The sequence below is a fragment of the Pezoporus wallicus genome, unplaced genomic scaffold (genome assembly GCF_028554395.1).
Source record: "Pezoporus wallicus isolate ANWC-B61680 ecotype Strahan unplaced genomic scaffold, APGP_CSIRO_Pwel_v1 contig_7339, whole genome shotgun sequence".
Taxonomy (NCBI): domain Eukaryota; kingdom Metazoa; phylum Chordata; class Aves; order Psittaciformes; family Psittacidae; genus Pezoporus; species Pezoporus wallicus.
The window spans coordinates 1,586,533-1,612,518 of NW_026636333.1; the positions used below are offsets into that span (position 1 = coordinate 1,586,533).

Here is a 25,986-nt window from a genome sequence, read left to right on the forward strand (position 1 = left end):
TAGAAAAGGCACAGTAACTCAATTAGTGGTAGAGTAGCTTCTTACAGTAATGAATTAGTGATTATGCATTTCTGTTGCTGACTGTGAGTGCCTACTTTTTGTGGAGCCAAATTTAGACAGTGATGGTTATGTTAAATAGTCTATTTAGAACATTAGTGTACTCACTAAAGGCAGGGGAGGGGGGAAATGAACCCAAGTGTCTAGAGCATTTGGTTTTCATAGGTCTCTCATGTACCTTGGTGAGTGGGACCTAGTGTTCTGTTGTTTTATTTAGTAATCGACTGATGGTATATGTGGGGTTTTTAAGATATGAGGAAGGGAGTTTATAAAGAAATCTTTAAGACGGTGGAACAAAGCTTATAATTTGGTCTTTGAAACTGATGCCTTCATACAGAAAGTGGAGAGGCTGGATGGAATCTGCCACAGCAGGACCCAGTGTAGGTGTTTCTTAGACAATCTTGCCAGAGTGGGCAGGTTCATCTAACTCTAATTGAAAAAAAGGTTAGGTGATTTGGGTTAAGAAACAGCATTGAGAAATCTCAGCCTTGAAAATCCAAAGCCTTTATAACCAGAAGAGAAGGGCCTGCTCAAAGGAGGTACTGGAAACTTGAGAGACTCTGAAAATCCCTCAGTTCCCCTGCAAATGTTGGCAGTTGTGTGTCTTAAGTACTTTTTAACACCTTGAAGAATTGGCCAATACATTATCTTTTTAATGCTTTATATGATTTTTATCCTGACCTTCTCCCTTAATTAAGGCTTATTTCAACAGGGGAACCATTGATTCAGTGAAAGAAAATGAACTCTGTAATCTGCTTTCCCCAAATTGAACTTATTTTTATTACTATTAATTGCTGCCACTTAGTTCTTGTGATGTTTTAACTGCTTTGATTTATTGAAACAATCATAGCATTCACTATTATCACTTGAGAAATGGGGAGGACAATGATGATTTGCAGATGACCCAATGATTTTAAACCAGTATTACTCCAGATGCAAAGATTTATGCAAGCTGATTCCATTGTGTCAGTAGATGACAGTCTTATCTCTCCCTTTTTCTATTCATAATAAACCCCTACATTTCAAAAGACTGCTGGCCTGTAACAAAGGGTGTGCAGAACCTTGATTTTGCTCTGAGTTTTGTTTTATATAGATCCATGAAGGTCCGTGTTAGCTGTAGGAAAGGGTTTTAATTTAAACAGGACTTATGTTTGAAGATGTTAAGACCTGGCTGTGCAACTTGATTCATGCTTGTGAAGAATGACAATGGTCTTTGAGAAGAGGTGAAAGACAGCAGGGAAGCTTCGAAAGTTAGAACAGAAGAGGGAGATGATCAAGCAAAAAGGGTAGGAGTCAGACTGCACGAGCAAAGGAATAAATCAGAGGGAGAGATGAGGAAAGGAGAGATGGCACTAAACCAGTAACACTGGAACAAATGACAGGATATCAGGCAGGAATAATTGGTGTAGATAGTAGAAGGGATTAAAGCATTTAACAAGTTAGAAAGGAATTGGAGTAAACATTTACAATCCAATTAATTAACTAGAGCAATCAAACTTAATCAGATAGCCACTCAGTCACCAAGACTGAACTATCTAGGGGGATAATCTGTTGAACTGGCAAAGAAACCAAGTAGGACTGAGGGAAATTCAGCAAATTGTGAAAACTGAATGAAATGCAAAAGGATTGATAATTAACATTTAAACTTATCAAATGCAAAGGTAAATATGTGGGATGTTCAGGAGGAAGCTAGTCCCTTTTTCTGGCATGACTCAGCAGAGCCTGAGGGGGCACTGATGAGCAAAGTAGAAGATGAAGAGCAAGAATAAAATGATGGGACAAGGAGGAGAGAAGATTTTCTCTGTGTGCTTCCAGGTTGTAGAAGATTAGATAATGACAGAAGCAAGAATCTTATTTTTCTAAAAGCCTGTGTGTGTGTCATACCAACACTGGTTCTGAGGCACCACTGCTCTTCAGTGGTGCAACGCATAAAGGATTGAGGACAGAACTCCCTTTACCACAGTGAAGCATTCTTTAGAGTTTGGCTCAGGGCATTTCTATACCTCAGGGCTTATCTTGTTCAGTTGTTATCAGGTTCAGCTTGTTCTCTCTGCGTCTAAGAGGTCTCATTGCACGTCTGCCCTAGTCTTGCTGTAAGACCCAGTCCTGTTCTTCTCTTTCCTTGTCCCAAACCTTCCTCTTTCTGCCTCAGGGAGCTCTGCTTGCTTTGTCATGCTGTTTTGTTTGTGCATGGTCTCCTGCAGCCTTGCTTAGCAAACCAATCACTGCAGCAAACCACAGGCATTGCTTAATAATTCTGCACTGTGTGTACCATGGGAGAGGTGTGGTACATTGGTGTCAGCGGTGATGGACACAGTGAAGTAGATGCTCTGCAACAGAACAACTGAAACCAAAAAGCCTTGACCTTGTAATTCCAAGTCAAATGCATAATACATAAATAGAAATACCATAACCTGATGCACTGATTTTTCCCTGAAAAATTTAAGGGGGACCAAAGTTTTTTGAAAAGGAGTGCATGCCCTTTCAAAAATTGAGACATTTTTTATGCTGTATTTGGAAACTCACAACCAGTAGCTGTGCATCAGAATCTCAGCCAGGATCATTAAACCTGTATGTGGAGGTCCTTATACTTTGAAGTAATGAAAAACATGGGGAAAGAGAGGAACTTTGAAAAGCTGCCAAGGGACTTAGGAGAACAAATTAATGGGAACCACGCTCCTTAGTCCCCCAGGAGTTTTCAAAAATGCCATCATTACTGAATTGCACTGAGGATGTGAGGCTGAGAAAGGGCAGACCGTGCACCGTGCTTCCACGGAGGCAGTTTTATGGAGTACCTCCATAAATGAGGCATACAGGGCTTTTATGAATTGAGCCTTTGAAAGCCCTGCTAGTAACGCATATTGATCCTGAAGTCACACACGGATGACAAGGTATTAAATTACAGTCAGGTTTTATTGCATGAAAGAAATTTTAAGAATACCTTTCCCCCCCATTTCTTTAAATGATTGCCAGCTGAAGTGCTGAAGTTTTGTACAACTGGGAGATTGCAAGCACTTAAATGAGTCAGCCGGATTCTGGGTCCAGTCCCACGCTGAAGTGTATTGTTCATGGGGCATGATTGATGAAGCATCAGGAGATTTGTAAGCAAAATAAGAGGTTTGAAAATGTTTTTCAAATCTACAAGGAAATATAATTTAGTCAACTCTCACAGAGAGATTTATCATGTTCCAAAAATAATATCAGTGCTGGATTTCTTATTTGATGTGAATAGAGATGAACAAAGCTATTATTTTGATACATAAAAACTTTGAGGGTTGAGAGGCAGTCTGTCTGGTTCTGTGAGATGATGGGTTGTGGCATACTGGAATCTAAGCTGTTTTGATTGATTTATATGAGCCACAATCTAGAGTAAATGATTCTGTGGAGACTACAGCCAAATATTCCATGCACTTACATCTAATTTATGTACTGGATTTTTAAGATGTCATTTAAAGCTGTAAGCAATGACTGCATAAATCCAGCATCATGTTACACGGTACCAGAAGAACCTGTTAATATGAAAAGGATCTCAATATTTCTGTAACATTATCGGACTACAGAAAGTCAGTGTTGACTCTTTAAGCATCTCATGGCATAACAGTGTATGTACATGTGGTTATGAACAGATGTTAATGAAACCGTAACAAAAATAAAGTAAGTGGTCCAAGATCAGAAACACTAAATGTAAAGTTTGGGCAATCGTATTAATTCATCAGGCACTTTTATTGGAGACATCTGTAACAGAACAACAGTAAAGTGACTCACCTGTCTAAAACAATTGCCAAGTGGCTTAAACAGCAAAGTAATGGAAGTATTTACTGAATGCAAGCTATTTCCTTAAATAGAGGAAGTGAGTAACACTGAAGTTACTTGAGCGGAGCTTCTGGTATCAAAACTTGTAAAGCACATTGCACATCATCCTGTTTATTGCTGAAGCTTGAACTCCTTGTATCAGTTGAGGATCTGCCCCTATATATTTATCAAAGCTTTTGGAAAAGGAGGAGCCAAACAAGACAAATCACTGATTTGGACTTCACTTTGTGTCATTGCTGGGCTCTTCAGAGCCAACAGAAGAGTTTGGTAGAGGAGTTGGGTTTAAGTTGGAGCTTTTCTTTCATTGTAGGTAAAGGAGGCTGGAGCTGACACTTAGTGTTTGCAATGATACATGTTACTATAAAGCTACATTGATTTTTTTAATTTAAATTGGATTGCAAAGTGCACTTTGTACAAAGCATGTTTTCTAAAAATATAACTTAAAACTGATTAAGAAAAGTTAGAAATGAAAATAAGCTTCCTTATGTTGGAAAAAAGTTCACTCCAGGAAACGTTTGAACTGGTCATCTTTGCACAGAGTGCTTTGCAGTGGCCTTCTATGCTTATGGTGTTTTTCTTCTATTTCCTTCTAATTTCATCTTTGGAGTACCTCCAACTTCCTTTGCTCCCAAGTGAAATCAGGCAATTTCTCTCATTTGGACAAGCCTATTCCCTAAAGGGAAAGCCCTTTAGTCGTAAAACATTCCTCCCTATCTAATCTCACCATGAAATCTTTAGGGCAATAATTTCTCCGTTGGAAGTTTAGATTGTGGCAAGTAGGCTTCATTTTAATTGTTGATTTGTGGAATGTGGGCTAATATGTGACTTTGCATGGCTCCCCTTAAATGATAATAAATGTGCTTCTATTTGCTGGTTCTGTTACTAGCAGTTCCAGACATCAGCAGTGTCTATAATGCATTACAGTTGCCTTTCTCAAGTACAATAGCTGTTAGAGCATTTTCCGGTTCATATTGTTTTGGGTTTTTTTGACTTTTTGAGTAAACAGTGCATTTCTTTCCTGGACAATTAAGGTAATTGCTGAAATGAAACTAAAGTGTCACGACCAGGCAGGATGCCACCAAATGGAAGTCAGTCAAGCAAAATAACTCCTCCTGCCCTGCAAGCCCAGAGTGACACTGTTCTGTAAATACTACAGAGGAGTTTATTACTGCTTCCACTTACTCATATTGCTGTACCATCACAGAGGAGTCTGGTCTGTGCTGTGCACTGAATACAGGCAAAGGAGAAAGAAATGAGATGGTGAATTCCTTACCACAGAGGCAAGCAGCATCAGAAGAGTTAAGATGAGCAAGGCCCTTTGGCTGGGCTGTAGTGAATGAGCATTAGATTAGCTGACATGTGGGGTAGAATTAGTTGGGAGGAAATGGGAACAATTTTAAGTAGCCCTTTCATCAGTCCTAGAAACATTAGAGAAGTAGTGAGTGAACAGAAGGAGGCCATTTGTGGCAGCAGCAATAACCAGCGGGTTACTGATGCATCTCTGACATGTTTAAGTTGAGAGATTTGACTGATGAAACAGGAAAGCATAGCCTTGCTGTCAGCTTTGAATTTTCAGCTAATGCTGGACGTTGCCAAAGCTGAGACCATGTTGGTATAGTTGTGTGCTGTCCCTGGAGACTCCTCTTTAGGAAATTGCACTTATTCTAAAAGTTACTCGGGCAGAGAGCTTGGTCAGGGGAGAGCTGCTGTGTTTGCCTAAGGAATCTTGCTATACTGGTGTGGGTTTTGCTAAATGCCAAGTGTTCATAAAGAGTGGGTAGGAAAGACATGAGGTGAAACAAAGACAGCTTTCCTTTCCAGTTTACAAAGCCAAGCACCAGACTTGTCCCTTTATTTCTTTATTGTGATAGTGTATAGGAGACCTCTTTTTTTGACACAGCTATGTTCTGATTATGCTGGCTGCTTTTCTTAGCATTTGAGCAAAGGCCAGAAGACACTTTCTGTGGATAGGAAACAAACTCCAACTTGCAGAGCTAATTCCCAAGCAGTTCAGCATGATTTTCAGTCTAGACCTCAACTGAACTGTCAGGGAATAAAATCTGTATAATAAACCAGTCATCTAATTCACAACATCACGGGATTCAATCTCCCTAGGCAAGATTTAGTTCAGACATTCATGTGGCTTTGTTGTATGAAGTTAGACAAGGTGGTATTCATCTCTCATGACTTCAGCCATCTGAAATGTAGGCATCATGTCAAAGCTAGTCTCTGTGGCCCCTTTTTAGTCATCAGAGAGAAAAAGAGGCACTTCAGAGAGCAATTAATTCCACCTTTAACATCATAGCAGCATCAGAGTGTCAGAACAAGGACAATGCTTTGCTTGAAGAATTGTAGACCTGAATTTCTAACAGAACTATCCTTTTAAAGCCAGTGGGTGCTTTCATACCTGTATTCAATAAAGTCTGCTCACCAATTCCTCACTTTCAAATGAATAGTGTCAGGCAAGGAAGCTTCAACAGATGGGTTCTCTATTGAACATCCTCCACGCTTACTGGTTAGCATGCTAGATAAATCATTTTATAGTAATTATTTTGCAGGAGTTTATTCAGTCTGTTAGGATAAACCCGGAAAAAAAAATGAAATGGCTGTTGAGTGCAAGATAAATAGCGCTATCCAGGAATACTTTCCAATATCAACAGTACCCAAACAAGCTTCATTCCTGCAGCGTTGATAGGATGATTCCAGTCAAACCTAGAAGCCTATCTGCACTAGAACTAAAACCACCTGCTGTTCTTGGAAACCTGTATACATTATAAACCAGAAATTAGCCTTAGGTTTTTACCCTCTGTAGATATTTTCTGAGTGGGTCTAGAAAAGAAGGTATATTTCTAGGAAAAAAAAACCCACAGTTCTTTCACACAGAACATTCAGATACGGGAGTGGTTTGTCAAAAGTAAAGTGGTTGTTGGTAGAAGAAGAGCTACAGCAGAGAACCTTCTAATGGAGCCCTGTAGATCATGTTGCCTCTCTGCATTTGGGTTTGTTTTGTTTTGTTTTTTTCCTGTTGTTGTTAACCACATTCCTTTATGGGAGACCTCAATGAAGGCTTTTTGGAAAATCTGCTTAAATTGAGTTGCATTTGGACACTGGATCCCATGCCGCTTTTCAGAGAGCAGTAATAGAAGGTCTGCATTATTTTTCTCAGTTACTTCCTTAGCAGTAGGTGCAATTCCCTCTCTCGCATTATCTTGTTTATTTTTATTACTCTTGTGAGTGACTCTGTCACTTCTGTTTAAGCAGAAGTGATAACTCAATCCCTTAATAAAGCCTTAAACAACATTGCTTCTAAATGAGGTTAAGATCTATATTATGCGCAGCATTTGTCTTGAACCTTTATTCATCCTACTTCTGCAAGGCTATCTGGTTACGTTGAGGAGTTAGTAATTGTAAGTCCAGTTCCTGGAGATCGTTGAGTTCTAGCCTAGATTGTAACTGACAGGACTTCTTAAGCATGGTATGCCATTAAGAATTATGTCAGGGTATTGCTGTTCCGTTATGTTAGCATAATCAGTGTTTCTTCTTTGCTAGGAAAATTTAAAGCAGTTGGTTTTTCTGAACAGAAAACTGTATCGTGGGTTTTGGGGGGTTTATACGTGCATTGTATTTAATAATTTTAAATATTGTTCTGCAGAAAAAGCTGCTATAATTTCCTGCACATAAACATACCCTTTTGTCTCCATCTTTGATTAAAGCAAGGTCCTTCTTGTGTAGTTCTAAATTGAGACAGAATTTCCTCTGGACTTGGGCGTACTTGCAGGTGCTTTTTCTATTCTCCTTGTTTTAGAAGCAGATTTGAGCTGAGTATCTCAGATAAAGACCAAACTGTGTTCACAAATTTTCCCACAGCTGCAGAGGTAGTGGCAGTTAGCAGCCTGATGTTCCACAGAATGCCCTATATCCTCTCTAGAAAAGAGAAAGGGAAATACTCCCTCTTCCAGAAATGGAATAGTAAGAATGGCTTTGCATGGAATAGTAAGAATATTGTCATGTATCAGAATTATCTCACATATTAGAATGACCTTTTTTTAAAAGGGACTACAGCATAAGCACCAAGTTGCTCCCCTGCCTTGTAGTACCACTGTATTGTGGCTTTGCTCCTCTAATCTTCAGGCAGGTCACAACAGTCTGTAGATGTGTTCATGCAGCCCAGAGAGCAGCTGCCACTTGAAAATGAGAGGTTGACAGCAAATCCTGGAGTAGGTAAGAGCTGTTGTTTTGGTCTCACTTGACTGACTTTGCCTGAAATAAATTGGAGAGTACTTGCACATGCTTCTTCACCAGATGACTGGGAGGAAAAGTGGTTCGGAACAGATGGAGGCAATAACCTCTTCTGCCAATTCAGCTAGGGAAGGATGTCTACCTGCAACCAAAGGGACTTACCTGTACCACAGCTACAAATAACTCCAGAATCTCATTACAGTCTCATTAGTGTTGACAACCATGAGATGAATTGTTGTTGCTAAGGCTAGAGCCTCACACTGCCTGGGATTTGTGGAGGGGAATACCTTCACCTGGTGAATTTGTGCCTGTGTAGTTGAAAGTAGTCAGGGTGTGTTGACTCACAGAATAATATCCATTGAAAAGCATGAGATGGGGGGACTCTACCTTGCTTGCGTAGTTACGCAAACCACTTAGAAGAGATCTCGGGGTCTCTCTGTGACGTTTCTCGCTGCAGTTTCTTCAAGCAGCAGATCTGAATTGCACTCAGTGTGTGCAGAACTCAAAAGTGGGTATTTCTTGAAAGCACCTTTTTGGAGAAATAAATCACATGTCTGAAGCATCTCTCCACCTTCAGATGCATGTCCATGAAAAAGAACTTGAGTCCAGACTTGGTGCTGGTAGGCTTCTATTGCTATTTTCCACTACACTGAAAGCAATTTCTACTTGAATTCTGGAAATCTGAGCAGTTATTACAGTATCAGGTACTCCAGTGACCAAGTCTGGAAGTAATTTTGGGCAGAAATTGAAAGGCTCTGTTCATAATCTCATCCTACAACTGCAGTAGATACTCAGAGTTTTGCCTGTGGAAAATCTAGTAACTTAACACAGCATCAAAAATGTTTGACACCACATATACGTTGCTGAGTGAAGTTTGTGATATACAATATCTCATGTGAGTTAGCATCTAATTTACTGCATTAATCAGTGAATGCCATATCAGTTTGCAGATTGCATGCAGATCAGTTTAATCTGTCATCTTAATTGTCAGTGAAATTGTTAATGTTGAGTTTACATAAACTGTTTTTCAGGCTGCTTCTCACTGAGGAAGCAGTAGCAGCGTAATACCTCGATAGTGCTCATGTGAAAATCCTGGAGTAGGTGAGGTCATGCCGCTACTCACTGAGGAAGCAGTAGCAGTGTAATACCTCGATAGTGCTCATGTGAAGCTATGCAGGCTTTATGGTGGTTTTTCTCTGCTCTCAAAATCTGAGGTTCCCCAGTTAAATCTATGTTTTTGCTAGTATTTACGTGTTTTAATACATGCCAAGTGCCAAGAATGCTGTCAGTCTTGTCAGTGCTAACACGGTAAAAAGTTGTCTCTTTAATGTGCTGTCTTGAATGAGTAGATTTCAGGGGACAGGCCCAAGCTGAAATGACCCAGGGCTTCCTCAGACCAATGCTGCATTAGCATCTGGTGATGACTTAAGTGATTCTGTCATCCTCTGGGCTCCCTGTTTAGTGGTGCACTCAGTATAGCCTTTCACTTGAGAGCCTCTATGTGTACACAAGGATAAGCAGCATCTCCATTTTTAATTTGATCAATAGCAAGTTTCCTGGAGCTCACTGGGGTTTTATTCCAGGTCAGACAGAGTCTTTTGGAGTAATGCAGAGCAAACATTTTTCTTTGCAGGGGACATTTCCATTTTAGATAGCTCTTGAAAATAAGTTGTCTCTTTTCTGTGCAAACAAAAACACGCTATTCACACAGTGCTAGTCTTAAACAATAGCAAGGCCATGTTTTCCCCACAAAGTGTTATCTCCTTCTGTCACGAGAAGAGAGATGGAAGCTTGAGGAAGTTAAGAGACTTATCCAGCGTCACAGTGGAAGAGCCAGTTTGGAAACCCTGACAGTCAGATTCCCGATTTGATAGGCAGAGTTTCCGAAGGTGATTTGCTAGCAATTCAAGGCCCTTGCACACACAAATGGAGTGCTGGTTTAAAGTACCTCAAAAAATTATGCTGGGCTGCTCTGGTTTGGCTGTTTGTGCTCAGTCCCTGGTTATTTCATTTTTTCTTCCTTTTGTTGGGTATTGGGAAAAGGATGCTAGGTTTTTTATTTCTGAGAATACGCCAGATCATCTGGCAGCGCAGTCATGGAAACAATCTGGAAAAGACCAAGGGACTGCTGTGAGATACCTTTCACTTCTACTTTTTGCTAGCAGAGGCAAAGTTGTCCAGAGCCCCTCCTGGCAGGGTTATCATTGGACTGGACAGGAGAAAGAGATGAAAAATAGGACATATGAGTTCTTGGAGAAGACTTGAACTGCTACATCTGTACTGAAACTGCTTAACACATACTTTGTCACGTCTTGGTTTGCTTAGCTGCCCTACTGTTCTGCTGAAAACTTTGCAGTGGCATTGCCCATAAAGACCTGGCTGCAGTGAGTGCGGAGGCTTCTGAGCTTTCTGACTATGTTACCACTTGTGGGACAGCAGGTCATTGATTTTTATCCCCATTAGATAGGGCAAGGCACTTTTATCATCTCTGTGATACCTCATTGACAGACTGTTTAAAGTTATATTGCTCACTAAAAAGCAGCAGTAATTATCTGTGGGCCAGGAAGGAAGGGCATGGTCAAATTACAGTTGAGAGCCTTTACTGTAACTACTGCCACATGAAGGTCCTGCTGCTGGTTGTCAAGAAATCCTGGAAGAAGAGGCAAGGCATTTTTCCTGGTTTAAGTACAGATTCCAGTGCAGTTGATTTTGTTGATAGTATTTTACTAAAGTTTCTGAACATAGGCTGAGAGAACTGGGCTTATTCAGCCCGGAGAAGAGAAGAATCAGGGGAGACCTTAGAGCAGCTCCAGTGCCTCAAGGGGTGACAAGAAATCTGGAGAGGGGCTTTTGACAAGGGCCTGTAGGGACAGGACAAGGGGGAATGGCTTTAACCTGACAGAGGGGAGACTGAGATGAGACATTAGGAAGAAATTCTTCCCTGTGAGAGCGCTGAGGCGCTGGCACAGGGTGCCCGGAGAAGCTGTGGCTGCCCCATCCCTGGCAGTGTTCAAGGACAGGTTGGATGGGGCTTGGAGCAACCTGCTCTAGTGGAAGGTTCCAAACCCCGTGGCAGGGGTTTGGAACAAAAGGAGCTTTATTGTTTTATAGTCCCTTCCAACTCAAACTGTTCTGTAATGCTATGATAGATTCCCCGTGTACTATGGGCTACATTCCAGGCTCTGAGGTACTACAGTGCCGTGAGTAGCTGGCCAGTGACAGTTGTTATAACTGGTGAACTGTATGCACATCCCATTAAGTTAAAGCCCCAGGGGGGCTGGAAGTCAGGAATTTCAACTATTCCCTTTGTAAAACACGTATAGCAGCTAGCTAAAACCTCTGCGCTCAGTATAGCTTAAGTATACCACAGAGAGGACCATGAGCAGCTTAACGTGAATGGAATTACAAATGCAGACCAATGAATTGCGGTAAAAAAAGGAAGAGTTTGTGCTCCCCAAGATGGCCGCCGCACTGAGGGAAGACTCGGTGAAAGGTGTTAAGAAAATCCATGTTAATCATTATTTGGTCTTTTGAATTGATACTTCAAGACCACATGTAGACACAGGTATGTATAAAGTACCTTTTAGGTCTCCTTAGTCCATTTTATGGCCCAAAGAAAGTTTGGTGGTTCTTTTTCATTATTCAATATGTTTGTGCAGTTTGTGCTTTCGAGTGAGTCCTGTCCAGTGCAGCTCAACTGGAACCCTTCCCTAAACTTATGGGTTTTTTCCAAAATCTCCTTGGAAACTGCATCACAGTCCAGTAGATCTTTGGTGGAAAGTATGCAGGATTTCATTATTTCTTGAAATTGGTTTATTTTTCTTGGTTCTGTATATGCCTAATTATTTTTTAATTCCAGGCCAGTCAGGATACGATGCATGCATGGCTAGGCTGGGTTCTGGATGTCCTTTCCATGTGCTCCACTCCTCCTTCTGGAACTTCCTACAGTTATTAACACCTGTTTGCCACAAAACCAGACTGACCCCATTTACTCTGCAGTGGGGCTAGCACACCCTGTTTCATATTCTCTTTTTATTACTTGTTTTGTAGCCAAATGTTTGTTTGCTAGGCCTTGATGAAGTATGAGCAGTAAGCTGTGTGTAGTCCTACTTCTGTATTCTGTATAATGAATTGTTTTGCAGTTATAAAGGATTTACTTATAAAGGATTAGTCTGTCAGGAAGAGGTACATTTGCACTGAATAAATAGATTTATCTAGAGTCAACAAGGTGTTACGCTTTGCTGAAATCTGTGCAGCTGGGAGGAGCACTTTGCATAATAACAGCAGTAGCAGATTTGTGAGAATTTAATACTATGGCTGAGGATAGGTGAGAGATTAACTAAAAGCTTACTGAATCAGGTAGCAAAATGGAGGGAAAAGGGTTTGGAAGAAGCTGGAAGGGGAGCTTGCACTCAACAGGAAGCCTGTTCACAAAGTGGATATAAAGGACTGGTTTGTAGTGGCATACAAATTATGGTACCAAATTTGAAGATACAAACTGTAAAAGAAGCAACTGTCAGTTCTGAGTAATTGTGCAAAATCTCCTGAGAGTTTGGTTGCACAGTCTGCTCACTGAAGGGTAAAGATCTTAAAGAAAACCTGGAGTCAGAGAGAGGGACATAGGGTATGTTCTGTCTCCTTGATCTGTCTTTACACAGAACAACTGTTTTAAGATTCCTATCACAGTATTAAAAAATTAAAAGCCATTTTAATATTGCTTAACACTTGCCTGGCTATTCTGTGGCTAGCAACCTACAGGCATCTCATCCTCAGGGTGTGGTAATTCTGAATAATGATATGGTCAACTCATACAATTGTCTCTGCACCTCAATATATGTTTGGGAGAGAGATCTTGCATGGAAAGCATTAACCAAAGTGTCTTGTAGTCCTGTCTTCTGTAGGACAGTAGAGAGACTGTCTGAAACCTGGGTAGCTTTCTTGGAATTGTTTTGTCATCCCTTCTTGTTTTTTTTCCCTGTAACTTCAGTACATACCTTAGCTTACACAGAGCTGTGCACTGCATTTATTCACTGACATTTGGGTTTTTTTCTGTAAGTGTTCCCAGTTCATAAGCCTTCCACATGTTCAAAGGTCAACTGAGATCCTCTGCAGAGACATGTACTGAAGAAAGGAGTCTTTCTGCAGGCTTTTTTTGATGTTGAGGGCCATTGACCTTCAGCAGCTTTTCTCCTGGAATAATTTCATTCAAGTGTAGGAAGGCCTTGAAGCACAGCCTGATACGCAAGAGCAAGGATAGACTACTTCTCCATCCCTTTGGACTGGCTTCAGAGAACTGAAATGTAGGCATTTTCAGTGCATTCATCTGGAAGAGTCACCAGTGAGTCATAACATTCATCAACATACTGGTGTTCAGGGTTGTGTGGAGGTAGGGTAGCACTGAAGTGATTCCCTTTACTTCCCTTGAATTGTGGACGGATAGAAACCGTCCACATTAAGTTCCTTCCAGTGGCAAACCTTTCAGTGTCACCAGTGTCTCCCTTGCAGCAAGTGCTCATCTGCAATTTCGTTTTGCTTATGCTTTGAATTTTTGAGGTATTGTTACTCAGTTTCCTAACAAAGTGGAAATTGGCTCCTTGACAACAATTTGTTGCACTTACACAACTGCAGAGTTACACAGAGGCTGGCCCAGTGGCGAGGGGCACAACGTGAACCTTCTTTCCCCACCAAGCGGCTGCTCCTACCTGGAACAACTATTACTCTTGCCTGTGGGCCCACTGCTTTGCCCAGTAAAGCACTTGGCTGTGATGTGAGGATGCATTACTGCACCCGCTGAAAGGGACCACAGCATGCTCGTGATTGTGCTGATTTGTGACGTTCCACCCACCTCCTCCAGTAACTGATCTGCAGTAAGGACATAAACCTTCATTTAATACTGCTGACAGCGAAAGGAGAGATACTGCTTTAAACAGCTATAGAAGCAGAATTGCATTTTAGAAATGAAAAATATGATTCCCATCTAAAATAGTGATTGAATGCAATTAAGGGTTATACATCTATTTGTGTTTTTCATGACAAAGCATACAAATATACCTCTGTTGACTGGTTTGGCAGAGCTAAAAGTGCATGATTGACAGATTACTGAGATGCTACTTCTGTAGGGTTCAGAGAGGGGTTATGTCTGACCTGGGTGGAATCGGCTTTTGAGCCAAGCAATCTTCTCCAGTCTCTGCTTTCTGTGGCTTTTTTTTAGTGGATCTGGGCAACTTCAGTCCAAGTGGTAGAGGTTGCAACAGTGAGTGAGTCTGGTTTGGGCAATTTACAGTCTCTTTTAAGCAATGGTAATCAGTTGATGTGTACCTCAGTTTCCTCATCTTTAAAATACTGTTAGTGAGGTTTTATTGGTTGTGGTTTGGATTGGGTTTTTGGTTGGTTGGTTGGTTTTTGGTTGGTTGGTTGGTTGTTTTGGGGGCTGGGGGGTTTTTTATGGAGAAAAGAATTGAAAAAAAATCTGTGTATAGTGGCAATGTTGGCTGTGCTTAGAACTGAGAAACTTGAGCAGGCAAATGTAAAACTTACCTCTCCAATTGAAACTGGATATGAACCAAGCCTTCTAAGGAGCAAAATGTGGAAAATTGCAAGTATTTCCTATTTAATCAGCTCTTTAGTATACCCAAGAGGCATGCATGAAGTTTGGAAGTACTATTTTCATGTCCTTTCTCCAGTAGCCTTGTTTTATTTCATATTCAGTTCTATGTCTGATGTTGAGAGTGGCTCTGCATTAAATCTACTCCTGTTGTCTATAAATAAGCTTAGAGATCTTAACCACCTCATGATTTTGACAGCATCCATCACATGTGGCAAGCAGCATTCATCTTCCAGTGAGCTCGCAATCAGTCTGGCCAATGTTTCCTGTGGGTGAGAGCTGGTCTCCAAGCCTATGACGGGGATGACAGAGCTAATAATAGAAGTTGGAGTTTTTTATTTTCCTTCTCCGAGGTTTGTTTTTGAAGATTTCACAGAAAATCACAGAAAAGGGGTTTTTGGTCTTTTTTTCTTAACCAGTTGCTTACTGTTGCAAATATACTGTTAACTGCTTTTAGGAGAGGTATGAAAGCTGGAGGCGGTGAGGTCTTTTGTTTTGTTGGGTTTTTTTTTAATCTCATGAAGCTGCAGTGGTACCTGAGAGAAAAAGGAGTCAAATGTAGTCTGATACTGAAACAAGAGAAGCAAAAAGTAACCAAAAGAAATGCGATTTGGAATTTTAACAAAATTCCTCTATCCCATTGTATTGTTCTAAGTCAGGATGTTCATATTTGGGGATGGAAACCTTAATGATCTGCTGTGTAAGGTAAAATTACAAAGTCCAAAGTCTGTGCATACACAGTGTTTCATAGGTATGTGGGAATAAGTATTTTCCATCTATTTTGGCCTTTTTCAATTTTCTAGATACCATAAAATAGGTAGGGATCACTGCATGCTGGAAAACCACATTTCCTTTATAGAAATTGCTGCTGCTGTTTACTTGCTTAGTGTTAATTTTTGGATGTGGTGTTGGAGCTGCTCATTCATTAGTAAGCATATAACAGGAAAAAATATGTATGTTACCATGAGCCCTAGCAAAAAAAACAAAAAAGCATCAATATTTTGTGCAAGATTAATAGCGAAAAACATTATCATGTCATTTATTGCGCTCAGCAATTATTTGCTGTCTCAGGAGCCATGAATATAAATATTAGATCCTCAGTCAACTTCCCTAATTGAAAAATGAGAATGTGTGAAATACAGCTAACTTTTTATTCCAAATTCATACTTCATTGTAGTTTTAAGGAAGCTAGTTATTGCTGTAAATTCATTAAAAATGCATCACACCAACATTAATGTTGGGAAGTTACTTGGTCGAAAGGTAGGACAAGTAAGTATACCTGGTCAAAAAAGTTTCCAAGAGGAGGGCCTGGCTAGTCTGAATGCTGCATGGCTCTGGAAAGTTCATGCTGCTGAAACATGGCAGTGAACAAGTGCTGGCTCCTCAGGTGTGCTGTGAAGCTTTCTTCTGTGTAAGCAATCGTACTGGCAGTAGGGAAAGCTGAAGGAGCAGATGTTTTCAAATCTGAGCATAGCATCCCTACTATGAAACAGCAGCAGCAGAGAGGCAGAGCACGTTAGCACTGAGCTGCCTGAACTATCGACAAGAGTGAGTTGCAGACCAGTGAGTTTCCCCTTGAGTTTCCTGCCTCAAATTTTATCTTTGTCTGAATTCACATGTTTTCAAATTTCCTGGGTTTATGACAATATTTAGTTATGGGTTGAAACCTCTTTAGTCACTATTTTCAACCCAGAATTGTTTCAAAACTTTTTGAGAAAATTGGGCATTTTTATTTTACAGGTAGATGCATTTTGAAATGTTGACGTTTCTGGTGAAATGAAAATCCTGTTTCTATGTGGCTCTAATGAGCAAGATTTCTGGTCTTAGAGCAGCTCACTGTGGGAATGCTGCACCCTTAAGCATGGAGTGTAGGGGGGATGCTCCCTCAATGGGAAGTTATTTACGATCCTCTGTCCTACCTTCATCAAATGCATGATGGTTCATTTTATACCATAAATTATTCAATCTGTACTGTGAAGATATAAATAATTTCCTTAGTTTTTTTTCATGGCTTTGTTATCCTAACATCTTAGTTCCTTACAAATGTTAATGAAATGAGCATCACAGAGCTCTTGAGAGGAGCTTATTCCTGTTTTATGTATAAAAAGTGAAATAAGATTAAAGCCAATTTATCTAACTGAAAAAAATGGCCAAGCTTTCAGGCATATCTAAATATGGGTTGCTTTTCTGCCTGATATAGGCAGTCTAATAAAAAGAGATCACTTCCTCCTACAAATGTGGCTTCACTTGCATCCTTAGGCAATGACAGCAGCAGTAACAATGCTGTTGCAAAGATTAAAGTCAGAAATTATGAAGTGTTGAGTAATTTTGGCTGCCTGGTGCAAGAAACCTGGAGTGCTATCTTTATTCAAAGCATTTTTTGAGGACATTCTGTTTTCCAAGTCTCTCTCTTACTGGTCTCATTTGCAGCTGTGACCACTTGGCTTTTTTGCAGATCTGAATACAGGTGTCCTGGGGTGGTTGCCTGGAAAATGGGGGTAGTGTAGCTTGCTGTGCAAGTTTTGATTTATGTGATCTGCCCTATATCATGTTGGAGTTCAATAGCCATTTGCCAAGGATGGCTTCAATTCCCTTAAACATGAACTCATTTTTCTCTTCTTTCACTTTCTTACCTCTTTTATTTCATACCTTCCAACTTCTCTAATGGTGAAAGTAGGGCTATTAATGACTCGTAGCACTAGAAAATGGTCTTTGTCCTGGAGCAGGGCTATCCTCAGTGCCAAGTGAGCCCTCAGCCTTCAAACCTCTGCGCTGCAGGAAGGCTGGAGGGATGGAGATGCTGAACGAGGAAATGATGTGCCTGGGAGAAAAATCAATTATCAGAAACTCACCAGAATTCTCACTGTCTTTTTCTAGCTAGACAGCAGCTTTTCTATGTTTTGCTCAACCTTTAAATCTCCCAAATACTCTCTCGTTAAATATCTGAGTCGAAGCCTTAAACCAAAGGAGGAGGAGAGGAAAGTTAATGACAAACACTTGTGACAGATAAGCGTTGTCAGTAAGGTTGCACAATCCCTGGTGTTTGATGGAGGAATGTTAGACTAGCAGTGCTAGCCCATTAGAAAATAGTTTTAAGAGCTGTAATTAAATAGTAGGAAAATTTCTTTTTTGAGAGGTAGCACACACAGTGAGGCAGATGTGGTGGATTTCCATGGATAGATATTTCTTAATTACATACATGCACTTAAAAATGGAAGGTTTTCACCTTGTGTGCATACAGGGTCTTGCCCCAAGAACCACTGGAATCAATTGAGCTATGTCCAACCAAGCTCCTCAGGGATAGCCTAGAGCTTGTTGATAAAACATGCTCATTCATCCCAGGTCTTTGCAATTCTCTTCACCTTTTATTGCAGAATATAAATGACAGGGGTTTTGAACAACAACCAGATACTGTCCTATTAAGATCTCTTGGTTTAATGTGTGCTGAGCGGGAAGGCTTTACTTTACTGTGTTGGTCCCAAGAGCCTTCGGTAGCATTTTAAATTATGGCCTGAGAAGTTGAATGTAACGTGAAGGTATAGTTATGTTCAGCTTGACTAGTCCTGCGTGATAATTAGCAGTGTAGCCATGTTGCAAGATAAGGGATATCTTTGTGAAAGCCTATAAAAATTTCGGTCTTCTGTCCCACCTGGCCAAGTGTGGTGGCAGTAAGCTGAAGGTTCCTGTTTTGTGGTGATCAAACATCACAGTCTTTCTGGCCACATTCCTCAGAGAAAGATCCACCAGAGTTTGCCAGCTCCTCTCAAGGGAAAGGGTAGGAAAGAAGAGGCAATCCAAGACAGAGAGAATCTGCTGAGGGCTGAAGTACATCCGCTGTGGCTCCACAGTCTGAGCAGTAAGTTGTTTTCTCTGCATTAGGGTAAGCCACATGATTTTCCCCTTTCCATACTGCTATATGGAAACGAAGTCCAAAAGCGTGGGCAGTAATGAGCCCAGGATGTCATTTGTGTCCAGAGTCTGGTACTGGATTTAAACACTGCCAAGGCTGGACTGTGTTCAGAAGCAGAACCTGTGAGGTATAAAGTCAGCACGTGTTCCCCAAGGAGTTGTTTGTTTCTCCTTCCAATTTAGAGCTTGAAATGCCATTTGTTTAATGCTGCTGTTTAAATAATGATTTATAAGACTCCAAGCCAGCCGTGGTACAGCTTAATGACTGCTATAATTTATGGATGCCACTGGCTACGTAAACACTGCTGTAAATATAAAGGATGTCTCCCACAAATTTTACTTTGATACTTACTTGATACCATTCATTTCCTTTCCTTGCGCATCTTCTGTGTGTGAGTAGAGGCCACTTCACTCAGCAATCTAGGTCATTCTGGCTCACCTTGCCAAGAGCAGTTTGGGCTGGGAAATGAAAAGATCAGATGTCTATTTTTGTTACAAAATATTTTAATTAAAAATTGCGTTTCCTTGAGCTTGGATGCAAACAGCTGCATCAAGTGGCCCATTAAAAGGGTCATTTGTATTTGGGTGTTTTTCTGCTCTCTATTTGTTTTACTAGTTAATCATCTCCTTTATCCAATTCATTCTGCCTTTGTGCACATGGTAAGCAAGCAAACAGGAGATAGGAATGAATCACGTACTATCACAGAGCCCAGCCACTCCCCGTGCTGCAGCTTTGCTATTTGTGTTCTCCATCCTATACAAGGAGCATGTATATATGGGTCTAATGCAAATCCAAGCTAATTGAAGCCCCGTCTCCACAGAGATAAATGAGCATGCAAATCTGCTGCATTGTTTTGGAGGAAAAGCTCCTGGACTTTTAAACAGTACAGTCGGTTGACTTCAGGAGATTTGTGCTCCTAGGCTGCAACAAAGACATCTGGGAAGACAGTAGGTGCTCTTGAATGCCTTGGTTCCATTATAATTCGTAATAATGCAGTCATGTGCTTGGAAAACTGAATTCCTTTACAAGGTTATAATGAACTGAGTAAACAGAACAACTCCATTGTCTACAATAACCCCTCCTCTGAATCTCTGTGTATCTTATCCCAGCAGCTGCTGGGATAAAACACAGACATTGCGGAAAAGATTGCAGATAAGCAGAGTAGGACATGAGAGCTGGTAATAAATGTGGGGTTCAAAACTGTCTGGGGGATAATTCAGAGACAAAAGTACTTCAGAATTTGACTAGGACTTAAAGGTATTTTTTTCAAGAGTGTCATGATGTTATTAACCTCATAGAAGTGCCCTGGGATGTGTCTCTTAACTTTTCTTTAGGGGTCCTTCCAGCAACATGGTGCTGTGGAGGTTCATTGCATACCCCTAGGCGATGGGGACACTGGAGTTACCAGAGTGACTTCTGATAGCTCTCTAGCATCCATTTGCACACTGGCCTGAGCCTGATGCATCCAGCTTGTGACATGTAAAGAGCTTTGCATGTAACATAAGGAAGGCTCTCAGCACTGTGTCTCTAGGAGTGCATTTTTATAAGGAGCACAGCAAAGCCAAGGAAGATAGATATCCTCTCATTGCCTTAAAGCCTTGCCCAGAGGCCTGCAGAAATTGTCAGCAGCCAGCTCTGAGTTACTTGGTCTATTTTTCCTGCAAAGCTGTCCTCTGTAGTCATGCTTTGACCCTGCCTGAAATACAAGGGCACTGTACAGCCTGTATGAAGCAAGCCAGAATTGCTCTGAGGCACTCAAAAACATTGAGCTGACAGCCACATAGAGCACCCTTTTCAGGAGCTGGGGTCCTTTATTAAAAAGGTTTGGCATGTATTCCCCCCACTCCTGAATTGATTTGCACCATAAAATAAGCTTGAAGAGAAATAGTGGTTGCTTTCCTACATGCTTCATTAATTTTTACTTTTGGCAGGCAATATAAATAAAAGTATCAAGTGCACATCTAATTGAATTGCCAGTGATTCCCAACTCCCTGTAGTACCAGAGAACATGATGTAGCTGTGCTGTTCAGCAAGCACAGATGAGTTAGGCAAACAATGGCTCACTCTGCCCAGAGGCTTTGGTTTAATCTTGAGCATTTACCCATCTAATATGAGACAGGGCAGGAGGTGTTGCAATGGGGAATTTGCAGCACAGGCCTCTTTGAACTTCTGGATTTGCCTTCTAGGAGCAGTGACTGGAAGCAGATCTCTCTGCAGAAAGTCAGAAAGGTTTTGGTGAATTGCATCTACACCCAAATTTTTGTGGAAGGAGCTCTGCTGCTTTTTGAGTTTATCCCCCTCAATATGTACTGGCTATAGGATGTTCTCGAACTACTTACTGCCTTCTTGAGGTGGCTGATCTGCAGCATGTGTCTCTTAAAAAAAAAAAGAAAAAAGGCCTTATTCTTAGTATCTGAGCCACTGGGGATGAGTGAATTCATAGAATCACAGAATGACTTGGGTTGGAGGGGACCTTAAAGCTCACCCAGTTCCAACCCCCTGCCACAGGCAGACACACCTTCCACTAGACCAGGTTGCGCCAGGCCCCTTCTAACCTGGCCTTCAACACTGCCGGGGATGGAGCAGCCACAGCTTCTCTGGGCACCCTGTGCCAGTGCCTCAGCACCCACACAGGGAAGAGCTTCTTCCTAATGTCTAATCTACCCTCTTCCAGTTTAAAACCATTCCCCCTTGTCCTTTCCCTGCATGCCCTTGTAAGAACTCCTACAGTAAGGAAAATCATACCCATCCAGCTGGATGATCTCTGACATCTCAGCTATCAAAGGAATCGTGTGCCTCCAGTAAAGGACAGTGCCAGGCGACAAGTACTCAGGATCATTTCTGAATGGATGATACTGGCCTCTAATTGTAATGTTCAGTGACCTTGTTTCATAAGAGTTGGCTCCTTTCCACATTGCTGACTGCCTTTTGCTGCTTAGCATAGGTAAAATTAATTAGTGATTTTATCTTGGTAGATGTAGTCTGCTGTGAGCTTCCTGACTTGAGGGGAAGGGATGAAGGAGTGGGTGTAGAAGAGAAAGAAAAGTGCAAGCAGAGATCAGACTGTTTTCTGTCTTGCAGAGAGAAGATGGCAATGTTATACACCCAAGTCATAGGTAATACATGTTGACAGGAGGGCATGATGAAAGCTTGTATTCTTTCCAAATCCTGCAGCTATGTTATTCCTGAGCTAGACAGCGAGGATATACATCTTCAGGACTGTCAGTCCAGCAGTAAATTCATACACAATTAAAAATCTATCATACATATTTTGTTGTTCTTGGAAGTTCCGCAAAGCAGGCTGAAGGATTTCAGCCCTCTTTTCAAGGGTCAGAGATGCCTTCCAAGTTAAAACACTAGAAATGCCTGGGGAACTGAAATTCTCTGTTAGGTGTACCATTAGATATTTGACAAGATCAAACAGGTCAAACACAGTAAGTACTTTATCAAGTGATTATTGGAAGAAGGGGATTTTACAAGGTGTTTTCCAGGATCCTATGACCTGTTGGTTAAGAGTAAGGTAATTCAGTAATCTGAAGTGGGTTTTGTTTCCTTTTTCTTTAGGGTCTGCTTCTGGCTCAAAAATGGCTCTGGAGGGTTCCTTCAGCTGCTGGAATGGAACAGCGATAAGGTTGGGGCAGGTGTGTGACTTCACCAAGGACTGCGTCGAGGGAGAAGATGAGGGAGATACATGCAGTGAGTAAATCAAGCCCCCAGGATGCACCCTGCTTTTGAAAAAGCATTTACTGTTTTGAATTTTAATGCTCAAATTTAGCATTAATAGACTAATTTGGTGCTATCAAAAGACCGGTATCCTACATAGTACATGCAGTTACTCTGGATATCTGCCTAGAGCAGATAGACTGTTTGATATGCTGGATGGGGTTCTGAGTAACCCGATCTAGTTGAAGATGTCCCTGCTTTTTGCAGGGGGGTTGAACTAGATGATCTTTGAAGGTCCCTTCCAACCCAAGCTATTCTATGATTCTATGTTCCTGTACTCGCCCACATTACTACTTCAGCAGGTTCTTAAGATGCTCTTAGTGCTTCATCTCTTCCAAATTCTTGATCAAAAATGCAAAGGAAGTATAGCCTGAATAGCTGGATGCCTTACAGAATTATGAAATGTGAAGTTTGTTAGAGCCTTTAAAAAAAATGTAGCACAGCATGTGGCAGAAGGGAGAGAAAGGAGAGAACTTCCAAAATGAAAAATGAGTAGAGCCAGTAGCTAGTCTTTGGCCATCTCCAGTGTCTTTGTAATTCCTCTTGTTTTCTATCCTCTCTTCAGCAGTCAGTAGTCTAACAAAATATAGCAGAAGATAGATAGCAGCCTGAGTTTTCTGAGAGCTTGCTGTGCCTGAATACTTTGTTATTGTGCTGCATAGCCTAGATAGTTTAGGGCCTTCCTTTAACCATCTTAAAGATGCCGTACTGCTTTTTCTATACCTCCACATGTTCTACTTCCAGCATCTTCCCCTTTGCCAGTCTGCGGAGAGTTAGGAGTGGTGGATTGTCAGCCATGTGGTTATCCACAGGGCAAATATATTGAGAAAAATAGCTTTTGAGAGTTCATCATTTACCAATTTAAAGTGTATGTGTCACAGCTGATTTGGCCTATGGACTCTTCTTGGCAGAGCTGTGTTGATTTGGTATGCAAAACATGTATTCCCTGACCAAAATATCAGTACCAGAAAAAGCCTCTGAAACAGAAGAGGCAATTATTCTCAGTTTAGCTTTCATATGTGACAGATAGAGCAGGGGAGAATCTGGGTAAGGTAATTCAGACAAGCTCTGTTGATATAGGTAATGTCTAGGCTTAGCAGACTTTTGCAGTTTCTAGCAAAAATTTAACATCAGTGCGATACACAACCTCTAGCAAATTCTAGTTCTTTGCTGCTAGTAAATATAAATTAACAAATTTTATTGGTGTGGAGAAGAGTGGTTTGACCTGAGATCATATAATAAACTAGTTAGAAGCTTGACATGATGTGCTACTCCATCATGCTAGATATAGGTTGTTACAATTTGGAATTATGTTTGTTAATGACACGCTCAGTGAACGTTAGATTCAGTTTCATAGAGAGGGTGTTGTCACTGTAGAGTTGCAGCTCCTTAGAACCAGTAATGCTTCATATTGGTAGTACTGAAACCTTTTTGCCAAAGTGCTTTAAAACAGAGCTCTGAAGCCTCATAATGGTATTTCAGTTGTGCTTTAGACTTTAATTAGAAAAACCTTGGTATATTATGATAATCAGTAGGTTGAATGCATTTCCATTTCATTGGAAGGAGGGAAACATGCTATTTACCATCCAGATACACTGTTGTCTGTGCCTGCTATAAATGGCTCTGCCTTGGGAGGGTAATTCTGTCTATACCAGTGGGAGCAGCAGAGCTCACAAGGTGGAGTTGTACCAGTCATGGATGCAAACTAAATACCACCATAGGATGGGGTAGGCCTAGAGGAAGATGCTTACCTGTTAAAATGTCATTTTCAGACACTGGGTGCACATGTGGCTGGTGTCTCATCCACATACATGTATCAGGAGGGCCTTGTATCTGGTAAGCCAGCTGGTAAAGTGACTGATCCCTCTCACACACACGTTATCCACAGGGGCTGATTTGGTTGCCTTTTCCCTCTCCATGCAGCATTCATCTGTAGCTATTTGCATAAAGCAGTATAGCACTTACAGATGTGCCAGCAAAGAATGTACACAGAATGTAAATGAGAAAATGTAAAAATCAGAAGATATTTTAACTGCCTGTTAAGGGGAGCATCAGTCGCTAGCTTGAGGAGAAGAGCACACGGCTTGTATTCCCACAGGTACTGGGAATGAGAGTTCTTATTCACAGCCAAAAGGCCCCAAAAGCACCATTTTCCATCCAAGTAACACAAAAAGACAGGCTTGCCTTAGCAAGAGCTCAGGTTGGGTGCTTGTCTGTGTATCCACTGACAAGCCTGCTCAGCCCTATGGCTAATTTCTCTTTTTACGTCTTACTGTGTTGAATATTCTTGGCATAAGAATTCTTACACAAAACAGAGGAAGGATCTCATGTTTTATATGTTACATCTGCATGGCAGACTAACATAAAACATATGTCAACTTCCAGCATTTTAGTTGTCATTTTAGTCCTGAGCAACATAGATGTTTTCATCAGCTTTTTTAAGTGTGGCGAAAAGTGATTCAGATCCTTAACGCAGAGAAAGAGGGTTCCCAAATGCTTCTGCTTGCACAGAAGAGCTGTCAGAAAAAGATATAGCTGTGCTCAAACCTGAGGGGAGAGCTCCTAAGATTACTTTTAACCAAAGGCTTCCATCTTTGAGTTTCGAGGAGATGTTGGGGGTTTTTATCTTTCACACTCTTTTTGTTGTGCAGGTACTAATTTTTTTTCCCCAGTTTTTTGTTTGTTTCTTTCTTTCTTTCTTCCTATTCATTTGATTTTTTATTTTTTTTTTTTGTTCCTTTCTTAGCTGAAAAAATCTCCCTAAAGCCTGCTGTTTGTTAACATCTCTTTACTTATTAATGGCCAAGGAAATGTCATGGTGCTTGTTCTGCATGCAACCAATTAGTCTGTGTAGAGAGTGTGAAATCAGAGAGGGATGACCCCTAGAGAAAAACATGTTGCTATTTGAGTCATAATCAAATAATCTTGCAAGAGCAAACGACAGCTTCAAAGAGACAGATGTGGAATTAGATGACAAACTGCGTTGATTTGGGATCAGACATACAGATTTAACAGACTGATGGAAGCATGGCCCTGGAAAAGACTTTGCAGAAGCACACTTTGCAGACATGCATTAAAACTTAAGATAGTGGCTGTCTTATGTCTTTGCTAGTAAATTCATGCTTTTACGTGTATGGAATTTATACATGCCAGCCACAATAACAGGGTTCAACTCTAGGTTTCTACTGAATTGATAAGCCAAAAGATCATAAAATCGTAGAATCCCAGGCTGGGAAGGACCATAAAATCCCAGGGTTGGAAAGGACCTTAAGATCATCCAGTTCCAACCCCCTGTCATGGGCAGGGACACCGTACACTAGACCAGGTTGCTCCAAGCCCTGTCCAGCCTGGCCTTGAACACCAAGGATGGCACATTCACATCTTCCTCAGGCAACCTGTTCCAGTGCCTCACCACTCTCACAGTAAAGAATTTCTGCCTTATGTCCAACTTAAATCTCCCCTGTTTCAGTTTGAACTTGTTGCCCCTTGTCTTATCACTACAGTCCATGATGAAGAGTTGCTCTCCCGCATCCTTGTAGGCCCTCTTCAGAGACTGGAAGGCCGCTATAAGGTGTCCACACAACTTCTTTTCTCCAGGCTGAACAGCCCCAGTTTTCTCAGTCTGTTCTCATAGAGGAGG

General features: G+C 41.1%; 1 protein-coding gene across 1 annotated transcript in view; it reads left to right on the plus strand.

Annotated features, from left to right (window-relative positions):
- ALK (ALK receptor tyrosine kinase) overlaps positions 1-25,986 on the plus strand; it is a 311,567-nt gene that overhangs the window by 213,308 nt on the left and 72,273 nt on the right. Inside the window, exon 6 of the mRNA XM_057400067.1 lies at positions 22,188-22,319. Within this exon, the coding sequence (XP_057256050.1) occupies positions 22,188-22,319 (132 nt within the window). The remainder of the gene's footprint in view (positions 1-22,187; positions 22,320-25,986) is intronic.